The sequence below is a fragment of the Triturus cristatus genome, chromosome 2_2, assembly GCF_964204655.1.
Source record: "Triturus cristatus chromosome 2_2, aTriCri1.1, whole genome shotgun sequence".
Taxonomy (NCBI): Eukaryota; Metazoa; Chordata; class Amphibia; order Caudata; family Salamandridae; genus Triturus; species Triturus cristatus.
In genome coordinates, this window is record NC_140582.1 from 808942883 (window position 1) to 808962388 (window position 19506).

Below are 19506 nucleotides of genomic sequence, written 5' to 3' on the forward strand. Positions count from 1 at the left end.
GGCTCCTCCCAATATTATTGTTCTGCACTTGGGGGGGGGGGGGGGACGACCTAGCAAACCTGGGAAGAAGAGGGTTGGTAGAAACTATAATCTCAGAAATAGGTTGGTTAGCCAAGACATGCCAGGGTTGCACTATCGGGTGGTCTCAGATAATACCCCGATTCCACTGGAGGGGAGGGGAATCTGTAAAGGCATTGAATCACTCCGCGAGGAGAATAGATAATAAATTGGAGAGGCTTTTCAGGGCTCCTTACCTGCAGACCATCGCCCATGGGTGCATTAGGGGTGAGCCGTGCTTACTAAAAGGCGGTATGCACTTGTCCAAGGTAGGCAATGCAGTGTTCTTAGTGAATATATTAGCGTGGTTGGGTGGCCTCAGTATCAGGGGATGACCTTCTAGTGAGCGCAGGGGGGTCTAGATAGTCGGTCAACTATGCTAGCCTGTGGCGGTAAGGTCATGATTAGTGAGCAGTAAATTTAAGGTCGTTAGAGGGCTGTGCCATTCTTAAATGGGTCGCCCAAGTTGGAGGGACAAGTGGTCTCTCCTAGAACTCCAAGGGCAGTTGGGTGCGGGGGAGGAGGGAGTCACGCTTTCTCTAGGCTGGTTGGCCGCCCCGCACGTGCACAACGGCGCCAGTAAATGGCACACAGCTGCAAGGGCCCCTTTATGGAGATAATGTACAGAGCGTACGGGGGTAACCGGGGGGGAAGTACCCTCACCGTGTACGGGCCCTCTGCGCATGCGCACTCCGGCTGGAGGGCGTGGTTAGAAATTGATAAGGATCTGACACCAGTTAGTGACCGTGCCATAGGCCCAATTAGGACGCAGAAAATAAATACTGTAATGATTATTAAAGATATGTTAGATATGGATAGGAACCCTTTGTATTAGAGTTATGTTAAGGTTAGCCATCTGACATCTGTACGTATCAAGTGTAATCAATGTAATGTATATTTTCTGCTAAATTATGTGAATATTGTAAATTTGATCAAGGTTTATTAATCTTTGCTTAAGAAATACAGCTGGGGGGGTTTTACGCTCCCCACATCCAAATTTCTCTCCTGTCACTTTCTGGGCCTTGAGAGGGGAGGAGGGGGTGTAGGTGGTACCTGGCCATAGAGAACGGCGGGGTCGGCATCGGCCACGCCAAAACTATGGCGGTCGAGCCGGCCCCCTCCGGATCAGGAGGCAAGCCTGTCGCACACATTAGTGACGTGATAGGCGCGCCTCCTCCATCATAGGTCCCGGCCCGGGGGTATGACCCGGAAGTGATTAGAATCACTTCTGGGTCACACGACTGGGCAACGTCAGGCCAGTTAGAACTGGCCTGGCCACCGTAAGCAGATAAAAGGCTGGGGAGCACAGAAGTCTCTCTTCACTCCTTGCTCCCCAGCCTGCCCCCAGCCTCGCTAGGAGGGTGTAACTTTGTTTTCCCACCCACCATACCCTTAGAAGCAAGTTTGTTGTTGGGCGTATTAATTAGCTGTAAGTATTACTTTTAGTGGTATATGGATGATGAGATGTATATTCATGATTGTGTAAAAATAACAATTTGTTATTTGTTATCCACAGGTCATCAATCGTCGTATTTAAGATTATTTTTTGGTCAGGCGGTAAGGTGATGATTGGTGAGCAGTAAATTTAAGGTCGTTAGAGGGCGGCGCCATTCTTGAATGGGGTCGCCCAAGTGGAAGGGACAAGTGGTCTCTCCTAGAACTCCAGGTGCAGTTGGGTGTGGGGGAGGTGGGAGTCATGCTTTCTCTAGGCTAGTTGGCCACCCCGCACGTGCACAACGGCGCCAGTAAATGGCCCACAGCTGCAAGGGCCCCTTTATGGAGATAATGTACAGAGCGTACGGGGGTAACCGGGGGGCGGGGGGGAATTACTCTCACGGTGAACGGGCCCTCTGCGCATGCGCACTCCTGCTGGAGGGCGTGGTTAGAAATTGATAAGGATCTGACACCAGTTAGTGACCTTGCCGTATGCCCAATTAGGACGCAGAAAATAAATACTGTAATGATTATTAAAGATATGTTCGATATGGATAGGAAACCTTTGTATTAGAGTTATGTTAAGGTTAGCCATCTGACATCTGTACGTATCAAGTGTAATCAATGTAATGTATATTTTCTGCTAAATTATGTGAATATTGTAAATTTGATAAATGTTTATTAATCTTTGTTTGATCAATACGGCCGGGGGGTTTTACGCTCCCCACATCCAAACTTCTCTCCAGTCACTTTCTGGGCCTTGAGAGGGGAGGAGGGGTGTAGGTAGTACCTGGCCATATACATTTTTTGATAGGAGCTAGATGCTCAAAAGTACTGATAAGCGAGGCGTTGTAGACGGCCAAGGCAGTATTCATGTTCAAGATAGCAGACATAGTGGGGGCCTTATAAGTCTCTGAGAAAGTGGTAGGAGAGCCCCTCCTCCAGGAGCGGCGGGGTCTAAGGTCCTCTTTATTGGACATACTTAAGGCACTCTTACATACGAAAGAGAACGTAATCAAGTGATGATCTGACCAGGTGATGGGCAAAGGAGGATTACAGGTTCTTTCCACTAGGTTGGAAAATATAAGATCAAGAGTGTGTCCAGCTCTGTGTGTTGGGCTCCTCACAACTTGTTTGAGTCCAAAAGTTGCTATGTCAGCTAGTAGTTGTGTCACTCCGGGGTCATCACTGTTCTCACCATGATAGTTAAAATCTGCCAGCAGTAGAAATGTATCAGTAGCCAGGATATGAGGCGTAATATAGTCAACTAGAGTCTAGGTAAAATCTTTCCTGGTGCCTGGTGGGTGATAAATCAGAGCGCCTCTCCAGGCTTAAAAATACACGTCTCAATCCATAATGCAAGAAGGGGGTCAACTAGTTCGACTTTTATAGAGGCGTGGAATGCAAAAGTGACACCCACTCCTGAACGATCTTCTCTGTCTAGTTTGACCAGAGAGTAGCGTTAGGGTATGGCAAGGGGAATGCAGTTGAGAGCTGTGCTGTTGAGCCAGGTCTCGGTAAAAAAGCAGAGCTTAGGGCGAAGGTGGAGATAAGGTCCCATATTTCAATAGAGTGCTTCACCATGGACCTAACATTGCAGTAGAGGCTGTCTATTTTCGTTATGTTATCATTACGTAGAGAGGAGGGGAAGTGGCTCTTCCTCATATGAGCCTTCGGGGGAGGCAATGTTAGGGGGGTAAAAGGCAGAGGCAATGAAGTTAACATAATATTAATCTATGACACGGGCAGGGAGTCTAAGTAGGAGAATCTACATTATGTACACGCTGCGGGCCCCTGTAGAGGAGGGAAGGGCTGGGTGCAGCATATCACCTGTTTATTGGCTAATATGAGAGCTGTGTGAATTTGTCTTAGCTCAATGGGGGAATACTGGTGAGTACGATTTATGCCTATGCTTACAAGAGGCTGAGGGCAGAGAAGGGATAGGAAAAGGTGCAGGGGTCCTGGTGTCTGGCGACGTCCAGTCGCCCGCTGCATGGGTACGCGCCCTGTAGCTGTAGTACCCTGCTGATAGTCCAGGACTCTAGACCGCCCACCTGCACCACATGATGGCGGCGGTCTAGTGGCCAACAGGAAGTAGGGAAAGATCAGCGAAGTTCTCTCCGCAACAAATGGCCCAGCCGCAGTGGACTGGAGAGCAGAGGGAGTTAAGTGAGAGCAGCACAAGTAGGAGTATTACAGTTAAAACAGCTGAAATTTAAAAAGATTAGAGCGAGCGGCGCAAATGACACATTAGGTAATAAGCAGTGTGTCGAGTGAACATTAAAACAAACATCAGCATAAACAGAATAAAATATTGGGTGTCTGGAAGGAACACTTTCAAATTACTGTGATTCAGTGCACTTACATATGTGCCAATTGTCTTTTATCCCCAAATGTATTGTTGTATTCTCTATACTGTACTTGCTTAATCATGTGAGCGTCGATAGGTACTTACTATTTTTGTCATTGTCTTATTATGTAGGCCTGATGATGCCTGTAGTAAAAACTCAAATATAATAAGGAAAACGTAGTCCAGTGAAGAGAATCCGTACATGAAATTTGAAATAATGAAAGGTCTAGCATACATCTTGCCCCCAGGCAAAAATTATGCAGTTAATAAGTTTAGAACTTTTACTGATTATCTAAATACATTAAGTTTAGACAGTAGTAGGTGTTTTTAAAGTTCATATACAGGGATACAAGAGAAGTGTGCTGGTGGGCTGGAGAGTGTATGATTGTCACAAGGTTACCTCTAATTGTATTAAGACATACATATTTTTCTCCTCTCAGAACACTTAAAATCATTTCTCTAGCACCTCAGTGGCCTTCATCACATGACACTTTGTGTCTGGACTTAGTTCACTTTACAGAATACTATAGGCACTAGTATAGAAGAGGAGGTGGCAAAAGCCATGCCACATTATGGACTTGTGGTGGACCTATGTGCGGTGTTTGCCCTATTTGACAACCTGTGTCTGTGTCTGCATGAGTTTACCCGGTAATTGTGAGACCTCCCAGCTTATCTCACCTATCTGCCCTACTGTAGGCTTCACAGCTGGCTATAATGGTTTTATCGCAATAGGATGAGAGGCGCCTGTCGCTCGGAAAAAAAGAAATTGTTGTTTGTACCGGAGACTGTGGACTGAAACTATTGGATCTCAAATTGTTCGTTGTTTGTGATTGTGTTGCCTCTCATCCTATTATAATTGTTTCTAATTTATGGCCATGTGGCAGCTGGTCATTTGAGGTGGGCAATACAGAGTTGGTTACCTATATGTGACTATATTGGGTGGTGCAGTAACTTATGCCTAGCTGCCATAATGATTTTATCACCTCCTATTACAGACGGTTGCATGTTTATTACAAGAACAATTTACTTCAAAATACACAAACACAACTATGCTTAAAACGTATGCAAAGCAGAAATACAAACTAAGCACATCAAAAAGGTGAAAAACAATGTTTTTAATAATTGTTCTGTCCAAAGGTGTTTTCTAGAAGTTTACTTCTTTTGTTAATTTAATACATGGCCATCAGCAACGTTTTTGGTATGCTCAGTATTTCCCAAACAGCTTTCTATAAGTTTTCTTGTCAGATGCCGATATGATTTACTCAGACAAAGTAAAATTATTTTCCTCTTCAATGCAGCTTTACAGAGCGAATAGCAGAGGCCCACATGAACGTAGAGGGCGGCGAAGAACCCAGATGAAATGGCCTTTTTCTCCTACTAAAGGAAAACTCTTACTCTTCCCATGCATCACCATATTTGTTTACTTTCCCTGAAAAACACAAAATAAAATGTATGTTAGTTAAGCCTATGCACAGAACTAAAAGAAATCTTGACTTGCTGGAAAGGCTGTGGGGAGAGAAGCACGATGTACCACATTTGGTGATCCTGTTCCAAAACATAAGGCTTTACAGTATCTATGAAACACACAATTGCACTTAGCCCCATGGTCATGGTACATGGTAGTCAGGGCAAAACAGAGCAATCCCCACATTCACCCCACTGGGAAAACTAATTCTACACATGTTCATGGCAGCCTGGTTGCTCGTAGCTCAAATCTGGAAGGTACCTGATCCTCCTCCCGAGCGTCTATGGTGATCCATATTAGAGGCGATACAAGCTAGGGAGAGGTTGACTGCCATCAAACATGATAGGACAGCTAAGTTTGATTGCATCTGGTTGCCTTTCACATCCTACATGAATGATCCCGAGGCCTGTTAGGAAGCTGCTTTTAGATGTCTAATGTGATCAATACATTTTAGAAAAATGTGCTAATCCCACCCAGATTTAACTATAAATAGTGTAATCCAGCATTGACCGACAAACAAGGATGAAAGATGCTATGCTTTGGAGTTTTACTTGGAAACAATACCTCTTTAGTCCTACCTGCTCATAACTTAATGATCACTTGTTCTGCCAATAATAAACTTCTATTTAACAAATCAGATAACAATTTTATGATGAAACTGCACTACCTTTCATATACTCCTGCAATTTTATAATGCATTAATTGTAAACTTGATAAAAAAGGTTTGGAGAAAAAAAAAGAAATCTTGGCACATTTACTAGATCCTCTGATAAAGTTTTCTTTGAGCAGTCACTATCTGTTATTGCAGCATTAAAATGTTTGACATCCTATAGAATGTTTGAAACATCAGCACGCTGCACAATCTCAATGACTAAGGGGTTCTTTAAATAATCCATTTCTGCTTTCTTTGTCAAACATTTGACTATGCTCTTTTTTTGTTGAATTTTCAAATTCTAAAGGTCCATACCCTGAAACACATGAACTTTTAGAAAATTGTTTTTCATGCCCTTCCTCCAGGAATTCTTAAGATGAAGCTCAGCAGGTTAAAGCAGTGTTTGTATAGACCACAAACAGTCATTAGTGAAGCAACATCACTTCTTGAAAAACGTTTGCATTTTTAGCAGTCTCCTGTCAAACTGACTACATTCCTGTGGTCCTAATGGCCGTTATCGACCAGCTGGATGCCAAGTATGTAGTCTGGTCTCACCACAGGGATAGATACCAGTGATCTTAAGGTAACAATGGTTCGCCAAGTTTAGAGCAATGCTTCTTCCCCCGGCGGAAGGCAACAGTGTACAGTGCAACAACCACAAACTAAGAGGATGCCAGAAACCTCTTGTTTGCCTTTAGAGCAAGAGCAACCAAAAATAGCAAATCAATACTGTGTGGATGAAATGTGCTATAGAGGTCAGATAGCAAAACACCAGCATCAAAGTAAACCACACAGTTTGACTGACTTTGCAACGCGCAAACTTCCATATGTGAAGATTTCAGAAAGCATGAACAAACATGGCTGACCTAGCAGATCCTACTTCCTTTGATTAATTAATGTTTCTTAACTAATTCTTCTAAAATAAATCCCTTGGCTTTAAAAGAAAATGTTTGTATTCAAGTCATCAGAGGATGTTACAGCTCGGTGAAGAATGGGAGACCTAAAGTTTGTCATATCTTTTCCTTGGGTCCAGGGATACAGACACTTCAGAGTCAAGCTATTAGCGGGTTATGGCCTGCTATGCTGTTGCTTATCAAACTATTCTACAAAAAAAACGGTGTGTTCATAACTTTACAGTACAGTCAAACACATGAATAGGAAGAATGTATGCAGCATATAATAAACTGAAGTAAATGACACCATGTACTGCAATACGTAGACTATCCAATGAGTCTATAGTCACAAACAGTACGAGCCTGCTCCCTGTGCCTGTCCGGAAAGTCCGTAAACATAAATAGAGTTAATTACAACGTGGGCTCTCTTCAACAACGTATAACGCAAAAATTTGAATTCCACTGGAGGTCGTGGTTTCTCCTAGCCTTCAAGAATGGCCTCTTAATTAAACAATAAACACAAGCTAAGCTCAGAAATGTTTGAAGCTTTTCCTTTAATGTTCATCTGATAGTAAGCCCTAATTCCAATTTTAATGTTATGTTTCTTTTTTTTTATTTATCCTTTCAGAAAAATATATATATAAAAGACGAACAAGGGAAATTGGAGGCATTTAGGTACTTTTATAAGTGGCTGAATAACAATGTTAGAGAGAGATGAAAGGGAGGTGGGAAATATCTACAGGGTTACCTGCTGTTGAGGCTGTTGACAGGTCAGAAAAATGTTTAGATAGGCCACTAAAGGAACAGGAGGTCAGTCAAGACAAAAGTAAAGGAATAGGATTGTATAAGTACGTCCTGCCTTAATAAAAAACATTCTTGGAGGGGAAAGTGAATAATTCCTCTGTACTGTGCAGAAGGTTTAAACTGTGCAAACATTTTTGCCAGTTCAGATTAAACCCTAGCAAACTATGAACAAATAGTTCACATGCATATGCAGTTTAAAATTTAACAAACTATGAAGACCTGAAGTGGCATTTTCTTCTTCATTAGGTGGCTTGTGTAAATTACTTTAAAGGATTACAGTGGAGATGCATGCACTGGGCACCTTCTTTGTAGAAAACAGATTTTAGATGGAAAGGTAGGAGTTGGATGGAGACAATCTACAGTCATGGCTATTATAAAGAAGGGAGGGACATTATACAAAAATGTATGTTCAAACTCTAAATTAAAAACGTTAAATTTTTCCTTTCATTTTGGATGGTAAAATTATGCATAATGCCACTGGTGATGCCACATTTGCTGTAAAGTGTGAAGGTTATTAGATAGAACAGTAATACATAATCAATTAGCATTGCCCTCTTCAACCCACACCACTGGTCCCCGTCTCATAGTGTTGCAGAACGTGCACATTTTTCAGTTACTAAATGACAATGCACTTCAAATTCATAGTTTTGATAGTGTGATTTTAGTTTTCATATGACTATGTTAATGTTTTGAACAGTGTTTTCACATGGGGATAGAGAAACTATAAAATGGGCAACTAATAAATTCTCATGGGCTTTCTTTTATGTTACATCGCAAATAAAGACGATATTTTTAGATACAGTTGTCTTGCAATTCAACACAAAAGCAGTGTTCTCAATCCTGTTGGGTATAGAGGAATATTTCAACTCCAAAAGCAATTAGTCGTCTTCCTACCAAGGCTATAGGCTGAGAATACATATATTTCTTGCAGGCAGCTCTGGCCTGTTTGCCCTTAATATCAGGCACCTGACTAACCATGTTCAGTCCTCATGTAAAAAGCCTTTCAGTACTATACATCATTAGCCAGGATTTGCCAAAGAGGGAATTTGTTTAATATTTGATATGATCTGTATTCAGAATATTTACTTTTTGTTTTTTTATGATCATTACTGTTATTTTAGTAGCCGCTTTAAAAGTTACACATACGATATGCATTAGCATTAGATTGGCTTCAAATTAAGCCTTATAAATAATGTGCCATATTTCGTATGTTTGCTCTGTTGGGGAAAGAAAAAAGGGAACCAGTCTAAAACCCAGTATCTCTGACAGGTGCTTGCATTTCTGTTTTTTTTTTTAACTTTATTTTCCAGTTTACATGTTGCAAATACAGAAAAAACCAATTGGCATCAGATCATCGTATGTAGGCATATCGTTGACAGTATTAATGGCTTATAGGTCAAAAGGCAGCATCAGGGAGGGAAAGGTACAATGGGGAAAGAAAAATAATTTGCAAACATATTACCGTGAGGAAGGAACCGGGCATGGCACTGAGTTCCAATGCGGACATTACCGGGGTCGACCCTCTCGCTGGGCTCAGACCCATTGGCTATATCTAGCCCACTCTCCTCGCTGTCAATTGTATCCTGCAAGGAGGGCTCCACCTCTGCCAACCCAAAGGTACACATGTCACGCCAAGCCATTAGGTCTTCTTGCAGCTTCTCGTCCCTTCGGGTGAGTTTCATGTGGGCTTCTTCGGCTGGGGATCATTCACGGACATCTTTAAGCCAGATGGGCACTTCTGGGGCCCTCTGCCCCATCCAAGTTATAGCTACCCTGCGCCTAGCGAGCACCAGCATTAATTGTAGGTGCTTATATGGGAGTTTCTTTTTTTTGGGCTTCCGGACTGATTCAAGTAAACAATGCAAGGGTTCAGGTGTCATCTGAAGGCCTGTGGCTGAAACAGCTTCCCACCGCCCCCACCCAAAACTGCCTGACCAGTGGACAGTCCCAGGCCAAGTGTAAAAAGCCCGCTTTCTCTGCGGCATATCTAGGGCATCTATCTCCCCTGTCACTAAAGATGCATTTCAGGGATACCGGGGTTAGGTAGGTGCGGTGTAAGAAGTTGAAGTGCGTCAACTTAAACCTGGCGTTGCATGTAACTGTGTGTGTGAGGGAGCCTATGCGTGCCCATTGTTTCTCTTCCAGCTGGGTAGCGAGATCCTTCTCCCTGGCAGTCGGTGGTACCGGGGGTGGGATGTCCGGGTACTGAGGCCAGGGGATTTTTACCACATCCTGAATTCCCCGGAAGTGTAGGAATTGGCCCTGTCCAAGGCCAAAGTTCTCTTCTGCCTGCTCATAAGTGAAGAATGTCTCGTTGGGAAAAAGGTCGGCCAGAACTTCACACCCACACTACCTCCAAGGTTGAAAGGACATATATTGCCCCATGTCTATGAAGGGGGCCAGTATCCAGATCGGGAGCTCCCTGTGAAAGGGTGCCCTCCTTAAGACCTTCTCAACAAACCGCTGCCATATACCAGCTGTGTGTCGCACAGTATAAGGAAGCGACGTGTCCGACCCTCTGCCCTGCATCAGTGCTTCCTGCAGCGTCTGGGTGTCCACCCTGTCAGAGAGAAGGCGTTGCTCCCAATTGTCTGTGTCTGTGAGCCAACGTGCCGCATGTTGTAGATGGTTCGCATAATAATATAGGTCGAAGCGTGGAGCTTCCAGACCACCCTCCTCATAGCTGCGGATAATAGTGTTGAGAGCTACCCTACTGCGCCGGCCCGCCCAGAGCAGAGACGTGAGTAACGTGTTTAGAGTTTTAAAAACTTGTTGCAGTAACTGAAATAGTGAGTTCTGGAGTACGTATAGTGTCCTAGGAAGCATCACCATCTTAGAGATGGCCAGCCTGCCCATCAACGAGAGTGGAAGAGTGTTCCAAAATGACACAGACTGCTGTAACAACGTGATTATGCGGTCTGCATTCCAGGCTAGCGCCTGTGTATCTGTTGGGGCCACCTGTATCCCAAGGTAACGCAACCCTGTCTGTTCCCAGCGCACCCCGAGGTCTGGCAGATCCCCCAGGGGCACTGAGGCCAGACCCGCCAATGGAAAGATCAGGGACTTACCGCAGTTAAGTCGTAATCCAGAGACCTCCCCAAACCGGTCTAGCTGGCACAGCAATACCGGCATTGCGTCCCGGGGAGACGCCAAGTAAAACAGGGCGTCGTCAGCATATAGGGAAATAATATGACTCGTGTCACTCACTCTAATTCCCCACTGTTCCATGTTAGTCCGGACCCAGACCGCGAAGGGCTCTATAGCTAGGGCGAACAATAAAGGCAAAGGGGGACACCCCTGGTGTGTACCCCTTCCCAGTTGCCACTCTTCTGACCTCGCGCCCCCAAGTTTTAGCCTAGTGCGGGGAGCCGTATACAAAACCCCACAGCGCGTAAGACCTCAAGAAGGTATCCCCATTCCACCGTGTCTAACGCCTTGGCGAGGTCAATGGATACCAATACCATCTGTTCCTCCTGATCCCGCACCTCATGTAGAATGTGATTCAGCCGTCGCAGATTCATAGCCGTGTTTCGTCCCGGTATGAACCCACACTGATCCTCATGGACCAAGTGAGTCGTGTGTGGCGCTAAGCGAGAGGCCAAGAGCTTGCACAAGATTTTAACATCTGTGTTGATCATCGTGATCGGTCGATACGATGAAGGCTCATGGCCATCCCCTCCCGGCTTTAGGATCATGCATATTTCCCCCTGAGTCATGCTCGGTGGGAGAACTTCGCGTTCAAATGCCTCAAGATAAACCTTCAAAAGGAGTCGGGGAAGTGTGCCCGTATATGCTTGATAGAACTACGGAGGGAAGCAGTCACTTCCCGGGGATTTGGCTCTTGGTAGGTGCTGCAGGGCGGATTGTACCTCACCCAGTGTTAGGGGTTTGTCAAGTTCCTTCGGTGCTAGTTTAGAGATAGACCGTAAGGTCAGATCATGAAGGTAAGGGAGATAGGACGCCTTGCAAATTGCGGATGCGGTATACACCAACTGGAGATGAGATTTAAGGACCCACAGCAGTCCCACCTCAGAGTGCACCAGGCCCCCCGTAAAGCCACAATCGCATTCGGGGCATGTTCCCGCCGGAGAATCCAGGCCAGACGACGGCCCGGTTTATCTCCTTCCCTATGAAGGCATTGTCTGTACTGTGTGAGGGTGTATTTATCAAGCCTGTCCCAAATGTCATGGATGCGTTTCCGGGTGTCATGTTCCCCATCCCTCCCCGTTGTGTCAGGGTCCACAGAGGTCTGTACTTTCAAGAGATGGCGTTCCTCCTCCTGCAGCTCTCGTTGGAGCTGCTTCCGAACCCCACATGTAAGGCTTATGCATGCCCATCTCACTACCACTGTCAGGGCTTCCCACTTTGTGGCCTGTGATAGGTCCGACCCGCCCCAGTTTACGTCAACATAGTCAGTTATGGCAGTTTCTAGGTGATGCTTCCCCACCTGGTCCTCGAGGATCTCTGCCGGCAACCTCCAAGTTCAAGGGCGACATATCGAGCCTCCCCAATTAACTACACACGCCACAGGGGAGTTATCATATAGGAATCGCGCTTGATGGGTCACCACTTAATGTGTATTATGAGTGGATGAAAAACAGGTGTTCACTTTATGAGTTGGGTGTCTCTGGCACCGCACATCCTGGGCTCCTATATTCCCATGACCTCTCGGAGTTTCGTAGTCATCCTTGGTTTCGTGCCAGTCTAGGACACAATTAAAATCCCCCATCCAAAGTAGTGGAACCGCCAGCTCATACCAGGACCTCCTGCAGGGACTGAAAAAAGTCCAGGTCATCCGTGTTTGGGGCATAGGTGTTCATTATGGCAACATCCCTACCATCTAGTTTGCTCTAAGGAGCAGATATCTCCCATGGATGTCAGCTTCCCCATCCTTGATGGCAAATGGGACCCCCAGGGGCCACCCACACAAGGACTCCTCTGGCATAGGTAGAGAATGAAGAGTGGAAAACCTGTCCCCGCCATTTCTTTGCCAATTTCTGAGCCCCTTTGTTTCTTGGAGGCATGCCATCAAGACCTGATGTTTGCGGAGGAAGGACAGGACCCTGTATCTCTTGGTGCATGTACCCAGCCCCCTTACATTCCAGCTTAAAAATGTAAACCCCATGTATGGTAAAGTAACCAATCCCTGTGTGTTCCGTGTAGCTACCCAGGCCCTGTGCCCTAAATGCGATACATACAGTGCCTGGAAAAAAACCAAAACAGCCCTCTAGGAACACCCTCCCATGAGCAATGTACTGACAACAAAACAAGAAGAAAAAACACCGCTCCCCCAAGTCCAACTCCCGACTCAGTCCAGTCGCCTCATGGCATAGTTCAATGTCCCGGACTGCCCAAATATGTACCCGTAAAACACTCATGCCAGATTGATCGGCAAATCCCACCAAATGCTTACAACAGCAGCACAATTTCAACAAATAACTCTCCCAAGGCCCTGTGAGGCAATAATCGCTAGGCCTCTAAGGTCCGGCCCCCTCCACCCCAGCAATAAGAAAAGAGAAAAAAGGATATCATCTTCAGGGCGGTGCTGTAGTGGGCGTGAGCAGGTCCATGACAGTTTCTAGAATCACATGGGTGGTGGACAGGAGAGTCTATGGTACCAGGCTCTCCTCAGGAGTCTCTGTCACAGTCTGTGGGGGAGGGTCGTCGGAGTCCGATGACTCCACACGTAGGGCGCCGTCCCCCCCCACCGTGATCCACTGTCTCTTCGCTTGAGCGTCGTCCACGGCCTGACTCCTGCGTCTGTTCCTGCGGTTCCTAGGAGGTCTGGTCCCCTAGGTACTACAGGATCCCCTTTGCTCGCTTTGGGGAGGGCCTCTCCCCTGATCTCAAGCCATTCCCATACCTCTTCTGGAGAGTCGAAGAAATGGGCCTTCCCATGTGTGATCACCTTGAGTTTCGCAGGGTACAGTAACATGTACTGTAGGTGGAATTCACGCAGCTTCTGCATGATGCCGAGAAAAGATTTCCTTTGTTCCTGCACCTGGCGGGTGTAGTCCAGGTAAACGGACACCTTGGTGTTGTCGAAAGTGAGTTCTGTCGCTTCTCGTGCTGCTTTCAGGATACAGTCCCTGTCCAGATAGTTCAGTATTTTGGCAATGAGGGCCCTGGGAGGAGGCGGCGGTGGAGGAACCAGCGCCCTGTGGGCTCTCTCCACCACAAAGACCTCCGACAGACCTGTGGGGCATAGCTTAGTATGTATCCAATTCTCCAGGAATCACTCCGCATTGCCCTGTTCGAGCGCTCCAGAATGCCCAGGACCCTGATGTTGCTTCGACGGGCCTGCCCTTCCGCTTCCTCCGCTCGTCGTTCCAGCGCTCCAGTAGTATTGGTGAGCTGAGAGATCTGTTGCTTCAGGGAGGCCACTTCTCCCTGGAGCTGGACGATGTCTCCCTCCGCCGTGGAGACCTTATCCGCCACCTTCCGCAAATCCGCCCGTAGTAAATTTACATCAATGGAGTCTCAATTTGTTTTTCCAGGGCGGTACGGACCCTGTATCACCTCTAGGAGCTCAACATCAAGACGGCTCATTGGAGGCATCTTCCTCTACACCCTAGCCCGTCTGATGAGTGATTCGTTGCTTGGCTAGGCGTTGTGTGGTGTACTGTGTGATGGTGTTGGGATTAGAGGCACGAGGCAGCCTGTCCCAGCCCATGATTTAGGCCTCAGTGAAAACACACAGGTGTCCGCAAGTGTTGCAATCGGCAAACCCAATTTCCCTTTATAGGGCTATCGACAGTGGACTTATGTCCCTCCCATTGGTGTCACCAGGAGCGCGGGGGCTAGGTCAAGTGCGAGAGGGCCTATGTCCCCGCCCAGCGAATTCGGGGAGGCCAAGTCAGTCACGTCACAAGGGAGGGCCGAGTGAGTGGTCCAGCAGTGACCCTAGAGCTGCTCACCTCAAAGTTGTCACCAGAGCGAGGTATCCTGACCTGTAATCCGCTGTGAGGGCCCCCACAGTGCTCCAGAACACCAGAATCGCCTCTGCAGTTGTCTCCCGGCAGGCAGTCTATTTGAGAGTTTCCAAGAGGGGTCGGGCACCCCCGCGATTCTGAACGGGGCAGGCAGAGAAGAGAATGGCCCGGGCGGGCGGCTTTCCACTCGGGCCAGTATATAGTATCCTGCGTCAAAGCAGCCACCGCCTATCAGAGCCGCAGCCAGGCAGTGGTGATTTACTCCCTGGGGGTCCCAAGAGCCAGAGGGCACCCATGCGCCAGTAGGGGGATCCAAGATGTCTCCATCGAGGGAGGCGAAGCAGCCCATTGCGCCGTACCTCAGAGGCGAAGATCGCGATCCCTCGGCCTCAGGAACTCCCCAGCAGGTCAGGGGGAAGCACACTAACGCCTGCCAATCTCCGGGTGGCCGCCGACGAACACCGGTCCTCCGAGGCCTGTCTCAAGGCTCAGCCCCCGTTGCGCAACACACTTCAGGGCTGGTGGGGGGGTTCAGGCTCGCAGTGGACACAAGGCGCCCTCCAGCGATAGCGGGCACCTCTACAGCGGACGTCGAGGCCTCCGGACTAGGCGACGGCAGGCCCGGCTCCCAGACGCACTCCAGGCCGACCCACGGTGCCTCGAGAGGCCCCTCGGGGATCATCCTACTCTCCAAGGCGCAGCAGCGAGGACCAGGGTCAGGAGATATCAGGATGCCCCCGATGGCAGGGGCCCCCCAGCGATAGCGGGCACCTCTGCAGGTGACGTCAGGGCCTCCGGACTAGGCGACGGCAGGCCTGGCTCCCAGACGCACTCCAGGCTGACCCCGGTGTCTCGCGAGGTCCCTCGGGGATCGTCCTACTCTCCAAGTCGCAGCAGCAAGGACCGGGGTAGGAGATATCAGGAGGCCCCTGATGGCAGAGGGCGCCTCCTCGGCAGCCGCCAGGTTCGTAGGGCAAGCGGAGAGGGAATCGCCAACCTCGAGGCCCGTGGAGACCTCAGGTTAGCGCAGGCCTCATCCCCGGCCTCACGTGATTTCAGCTGGCCGGGTCGATGGGCGCAGAGCCGCCTCAGCCGATTCCGGGCACTTCCTCCTACCAGTTTTCCCCCAGGACGCCTCCGCAGCGTGCAGAGTTCCAGCCGCACAAGGAGGGCTGTCGTGGGCGTCAGCAGACAGGATAATGCAGGATTTAGTGGCTGGCTGGTCGGGAGCCGAAGGAGCTTACATCCTGTCGGCCATGTTGCTTGGCCACGCCCCCGATGCTTGCATATCGGTTACATTACAAATGTGAATACTCTCTCTGTAATTTCATTAGAAGCTCCTCGGATACCATCTGTCCATGATCTCCACTCTGAATGGATGGCAAGTTTGTACACCTGTGCTTCTATGAGGGCAAAGGGAAATCTCCTGGTTGTAGTCAGGATTGACACGGACACGCAATACCTCCTTTATACTTATTACCAGACAGGGATTTTTTAATTTTATTTTCAATAAACAAAAACTCCTTACATTGCCTTTCAATATCAAAGTGATATGTGGACTATCTTGAGTTAACTGAACTATAACGAGTGAATTTTAGTGTTTTTCTTTTTTTTTTTACTCATTTCAATACCCAAATATAACGGTATTACCTGTGGGTTTATTCAGTAAATTTGAAGTTTTTTTTAAATGTAAGCTAAGATCTTATAACAATACCTACCTATACCATCACATTAACTTTTGGGATTTTTCCCAATGAATTTGTGTTTTTTTTTATGTTAGAGAAAATCTTATTGGCACACCTGACTTACATTTGTTTTCTTTTTTTCAGTGAATTTCTAATGTTTTAAATACATTCAGTCAACACCTCCACTGCACGCAGCCTTCAATCAATGTGCATGCCCTTGCTCTTCCCTGTGGTCCTCCATGGTCTACTGTGCTGATCCTGCGTATGGAGGTCCGCTTGCTGTGATCAGATTGTTGGCCCTGCCCGATTCTGCCTGCCCTCTGTTCACCATCTGAGTGCCTGTGCCCCATCTGGCCAGCCCTCGGAACAGCTTACTGCTCCTGCTGGCTTGTCCTACATGTTTAACTTCCTGCCCCTCCTGTCCACACATTGTTCTCAATGTGTGTGTGTGCCCCAGCCTCCTCCCTCCATGGTCCGTTGTGGGGCCCAACCCAAACAGGCCTCTCCTCCAAGGTCAGCTTGCTGGCCCTGCCCCCTCCTACCCGTCTTCTATTGTCCAAGTCAATGCTGCTGCCCCTTCACTCAAGCCATATGCGGCCATATTGTTGTTACTGCCCTTCTTGCTTGCCCTGCACAGTTAGCTTTCTTCTCCCTACCCTCTGTTGTCCAAGGCCATACACCTGCTGATTCCCTCCTACTCTGCATGATCCAATGAGCTGCCATCGCCCATCTTGCTTGTCCTCCGTGGTTAGCTTGCTGTCCCCGACCTCACCCCTTTGTTGTATTCTATGCCCCCTTCTTGCTGCGCCTCTGTGCTTAACCTACTACCACAGCCCTGTTTCCCCTGCCCCCTCCTCTTGCCCATTTTCATATTCCATTGAGCTGCCACTGCCCCTCCTGCCTGCCATGCATGGTCTGTTCTGCTACCACTGTCCCCTCCCACCTACTTAGCATGGTTATTTTTCTGCCTCTGTCCATGTGCTCTCCACCTTGCCTTCCACTAGCCTATGCCCACCCTCCTGCCCTCCACTCCCCATTGTGCTGTCCCTCCCTCCTGCCCTCTATGGTCCATTGTGCTGCCACTGCCCGCCCTACGTGGTCTGTTGTGCTGCCCCTGCCTCCTCCTCCCTGCCCTCTGTTGTCTGAGTCCAGGCCCTGAGTGTCCAATGATTACTTCCACACCCTTTACAATGTAAAGGTACTCCCATTTCTGTGACACTTATTCCTATGCTTTGTTGGCCCGGTAGACAATCCACATGAAGTGTACGGTAGCACGAATATGTATATAAATCTATGGTGTGCATAGATTTTCTTCTTTCCTTCTGGAGATATTTTGTAATCCACATAAAGTTAGAAGCCTGCCTTACTCCTAGGACTAAAGCAAAATAATGAATAAATGTTCAACTTTAAGAATAGGTTCGTGTAACCGCCTTTTTCTTACTAGAACGTTTTGTGTATTAATTACATTACTGTGCACTGGCTTGCTGTGTAGCAAAGCGCCGAAGATGCTGATAACACGTGATACGGTAATATAGCCTTATAGCCCGCCGCTATAAAGGCCCACTCCAGCTTTAAAGGCTAGAGCCGAAGGGAGCGGGAATTTAATAGCCGGTATAGCCCAGCTACGAAGGGCTATACGGCTATTAGAACATTCTGTCACTAGAGGGCAGAATTTTCTAACAAATTAAACAAAGGCCTTTTTAGGGCCCAAGGGGACTGAAATCCCCTCGGGCTCCGAGAGGCCTTTGTTTAAACAACATTGGAATGTTGCTCTGCGGCCCATTACCAGCCCGTAGAAGCAAGGAGCACTTCATTGTCTGCAATGGAGTGCTCCACATTCCAATGTTCTAAAGTTGATTTTTCATCATTGTCTTGAATTGTTTTTCTTAAAATCATTGTTGATGTTTCATCATTGTCTTGGATTGTTTTTCAAAGAAAACAGGAGTTCGTTCAATGACCTGCTGAATGACATGCAGTTGCTCGATGCAAACAGTATTGCAAGATTCCATCTTAAAAAACTTAAGGAAGGAAGCAGTCAGTACCACTGCGCTGAGCAGTCAATTGTTTTAGTATTAGAAAACAAAACCTATTCATAGTGAATCAAAGTAAAACCTCAAAGCACCCTGCTGTCAACAAAGTCCCAGTTCAGAAGCCAATAATGCTTCCCAACATAATAAAGCCAAGCACTGTATTTATTTAATGTCTACGGCAACGTCAAGCTCATGGTAGTATAATGTGAGTGAAATATACTAATGCAACAATTAAAAAATGATCAAAAGTGTTAGGTCCAAAATATTTTATAGAAATGTAACCCTTGCAATATTCAGCTTCAAAACTGCATGAATTGTAACTTCCTAATATTCAAAAATAAATCCTCGAATTTTAAAACCATGTAAATGTCAGACATTTGAACTGGATTTGTTGCATGCTGCTAGCACCTTTTGTGGGATCAGTAAAGCAGTGCAGGCAGTTTCACATCCTGCACATATTTCCACATGTGTATCAACAAATCGATGTGAGTCTGCTCGGTGGTGGGGAAGGACAAGGGCCCTACTCAATGGATGAGAGATGGTAGGGATTTCCCCAAAGTGACAGAAGAATTCTAGTTAGAGGTCAGTGGTAAGGACAGATGAATATGTATACACTGAAAGCTGTTAGTGATTATTTTTTACAACTAACAGGTTTTTGTTGTATTAAAAATAGGAATAACATCTGCTCTCTTAAACTTTCATTTTTGTTATTGTGAGAATCGGGCCCCAAGTGAATGAACCAAATTCCTATATAAAATATTAATTTAAAAATAACTATTTTGGATAACCCACTTTAAAGATGTACAATTTTAATTGTTAACACTTCGTTATTGCGCTGCTTTGTTCGTGGGCATTTGTGTGCACTTTACAATAAATATGAAAGATTTACAATGTAATCAATGAGACAGGTCAGGAGACAAAAACCTGCAATTTAACAAGAGAAAGGTATGGGGTGGGTTTGGGAAACAACAGCAGCAGTGCTCTGACCAAAACCAATTCCAAATAATGACCCCAAAATCTATATTAATTCCCTGGACGTAGAGAACGCATGTGTATCATTCTCTGGGAATTTTGCTTTTAGAGAACTACCAAGATGACCAAGAGTAGAGATCACTTATGTTTGTTGGATTTGAGTCATTCTTGGGGTAAACATTATGCAGTTTGAAGCTCCGTTTTTCATATTTAGCACTTAGAAAGTGGCTGA

The 19506-nt window shown here is 46.7% G+C and overlaps 1 protein-coding gene across 1 annotated transcript in view; it reads right to left on the bottom strand.

Annotated features, from left to right (window-relative positions):
• Nucleotides 1-4936: 4936 nt before the first annotated feature.
• OCIAD1 (OCIA domain containing 1) overlaps nt 4937-19506 on the bottom strand; it is a 241657-nt gene continuing 227087 nt past the window's right edge. The window contains exon 8 of the mRNA XM_085642115.1: nt 4937-5270. Within this exon, the coding sequence (XP_085498241.1) occupies nt 5233-5270 (38 nt within the window). The 3' untranslated portion in view covers nt 4937-5232. The remainder of the gene's footprint in view (nt 5271-19506) is intronic.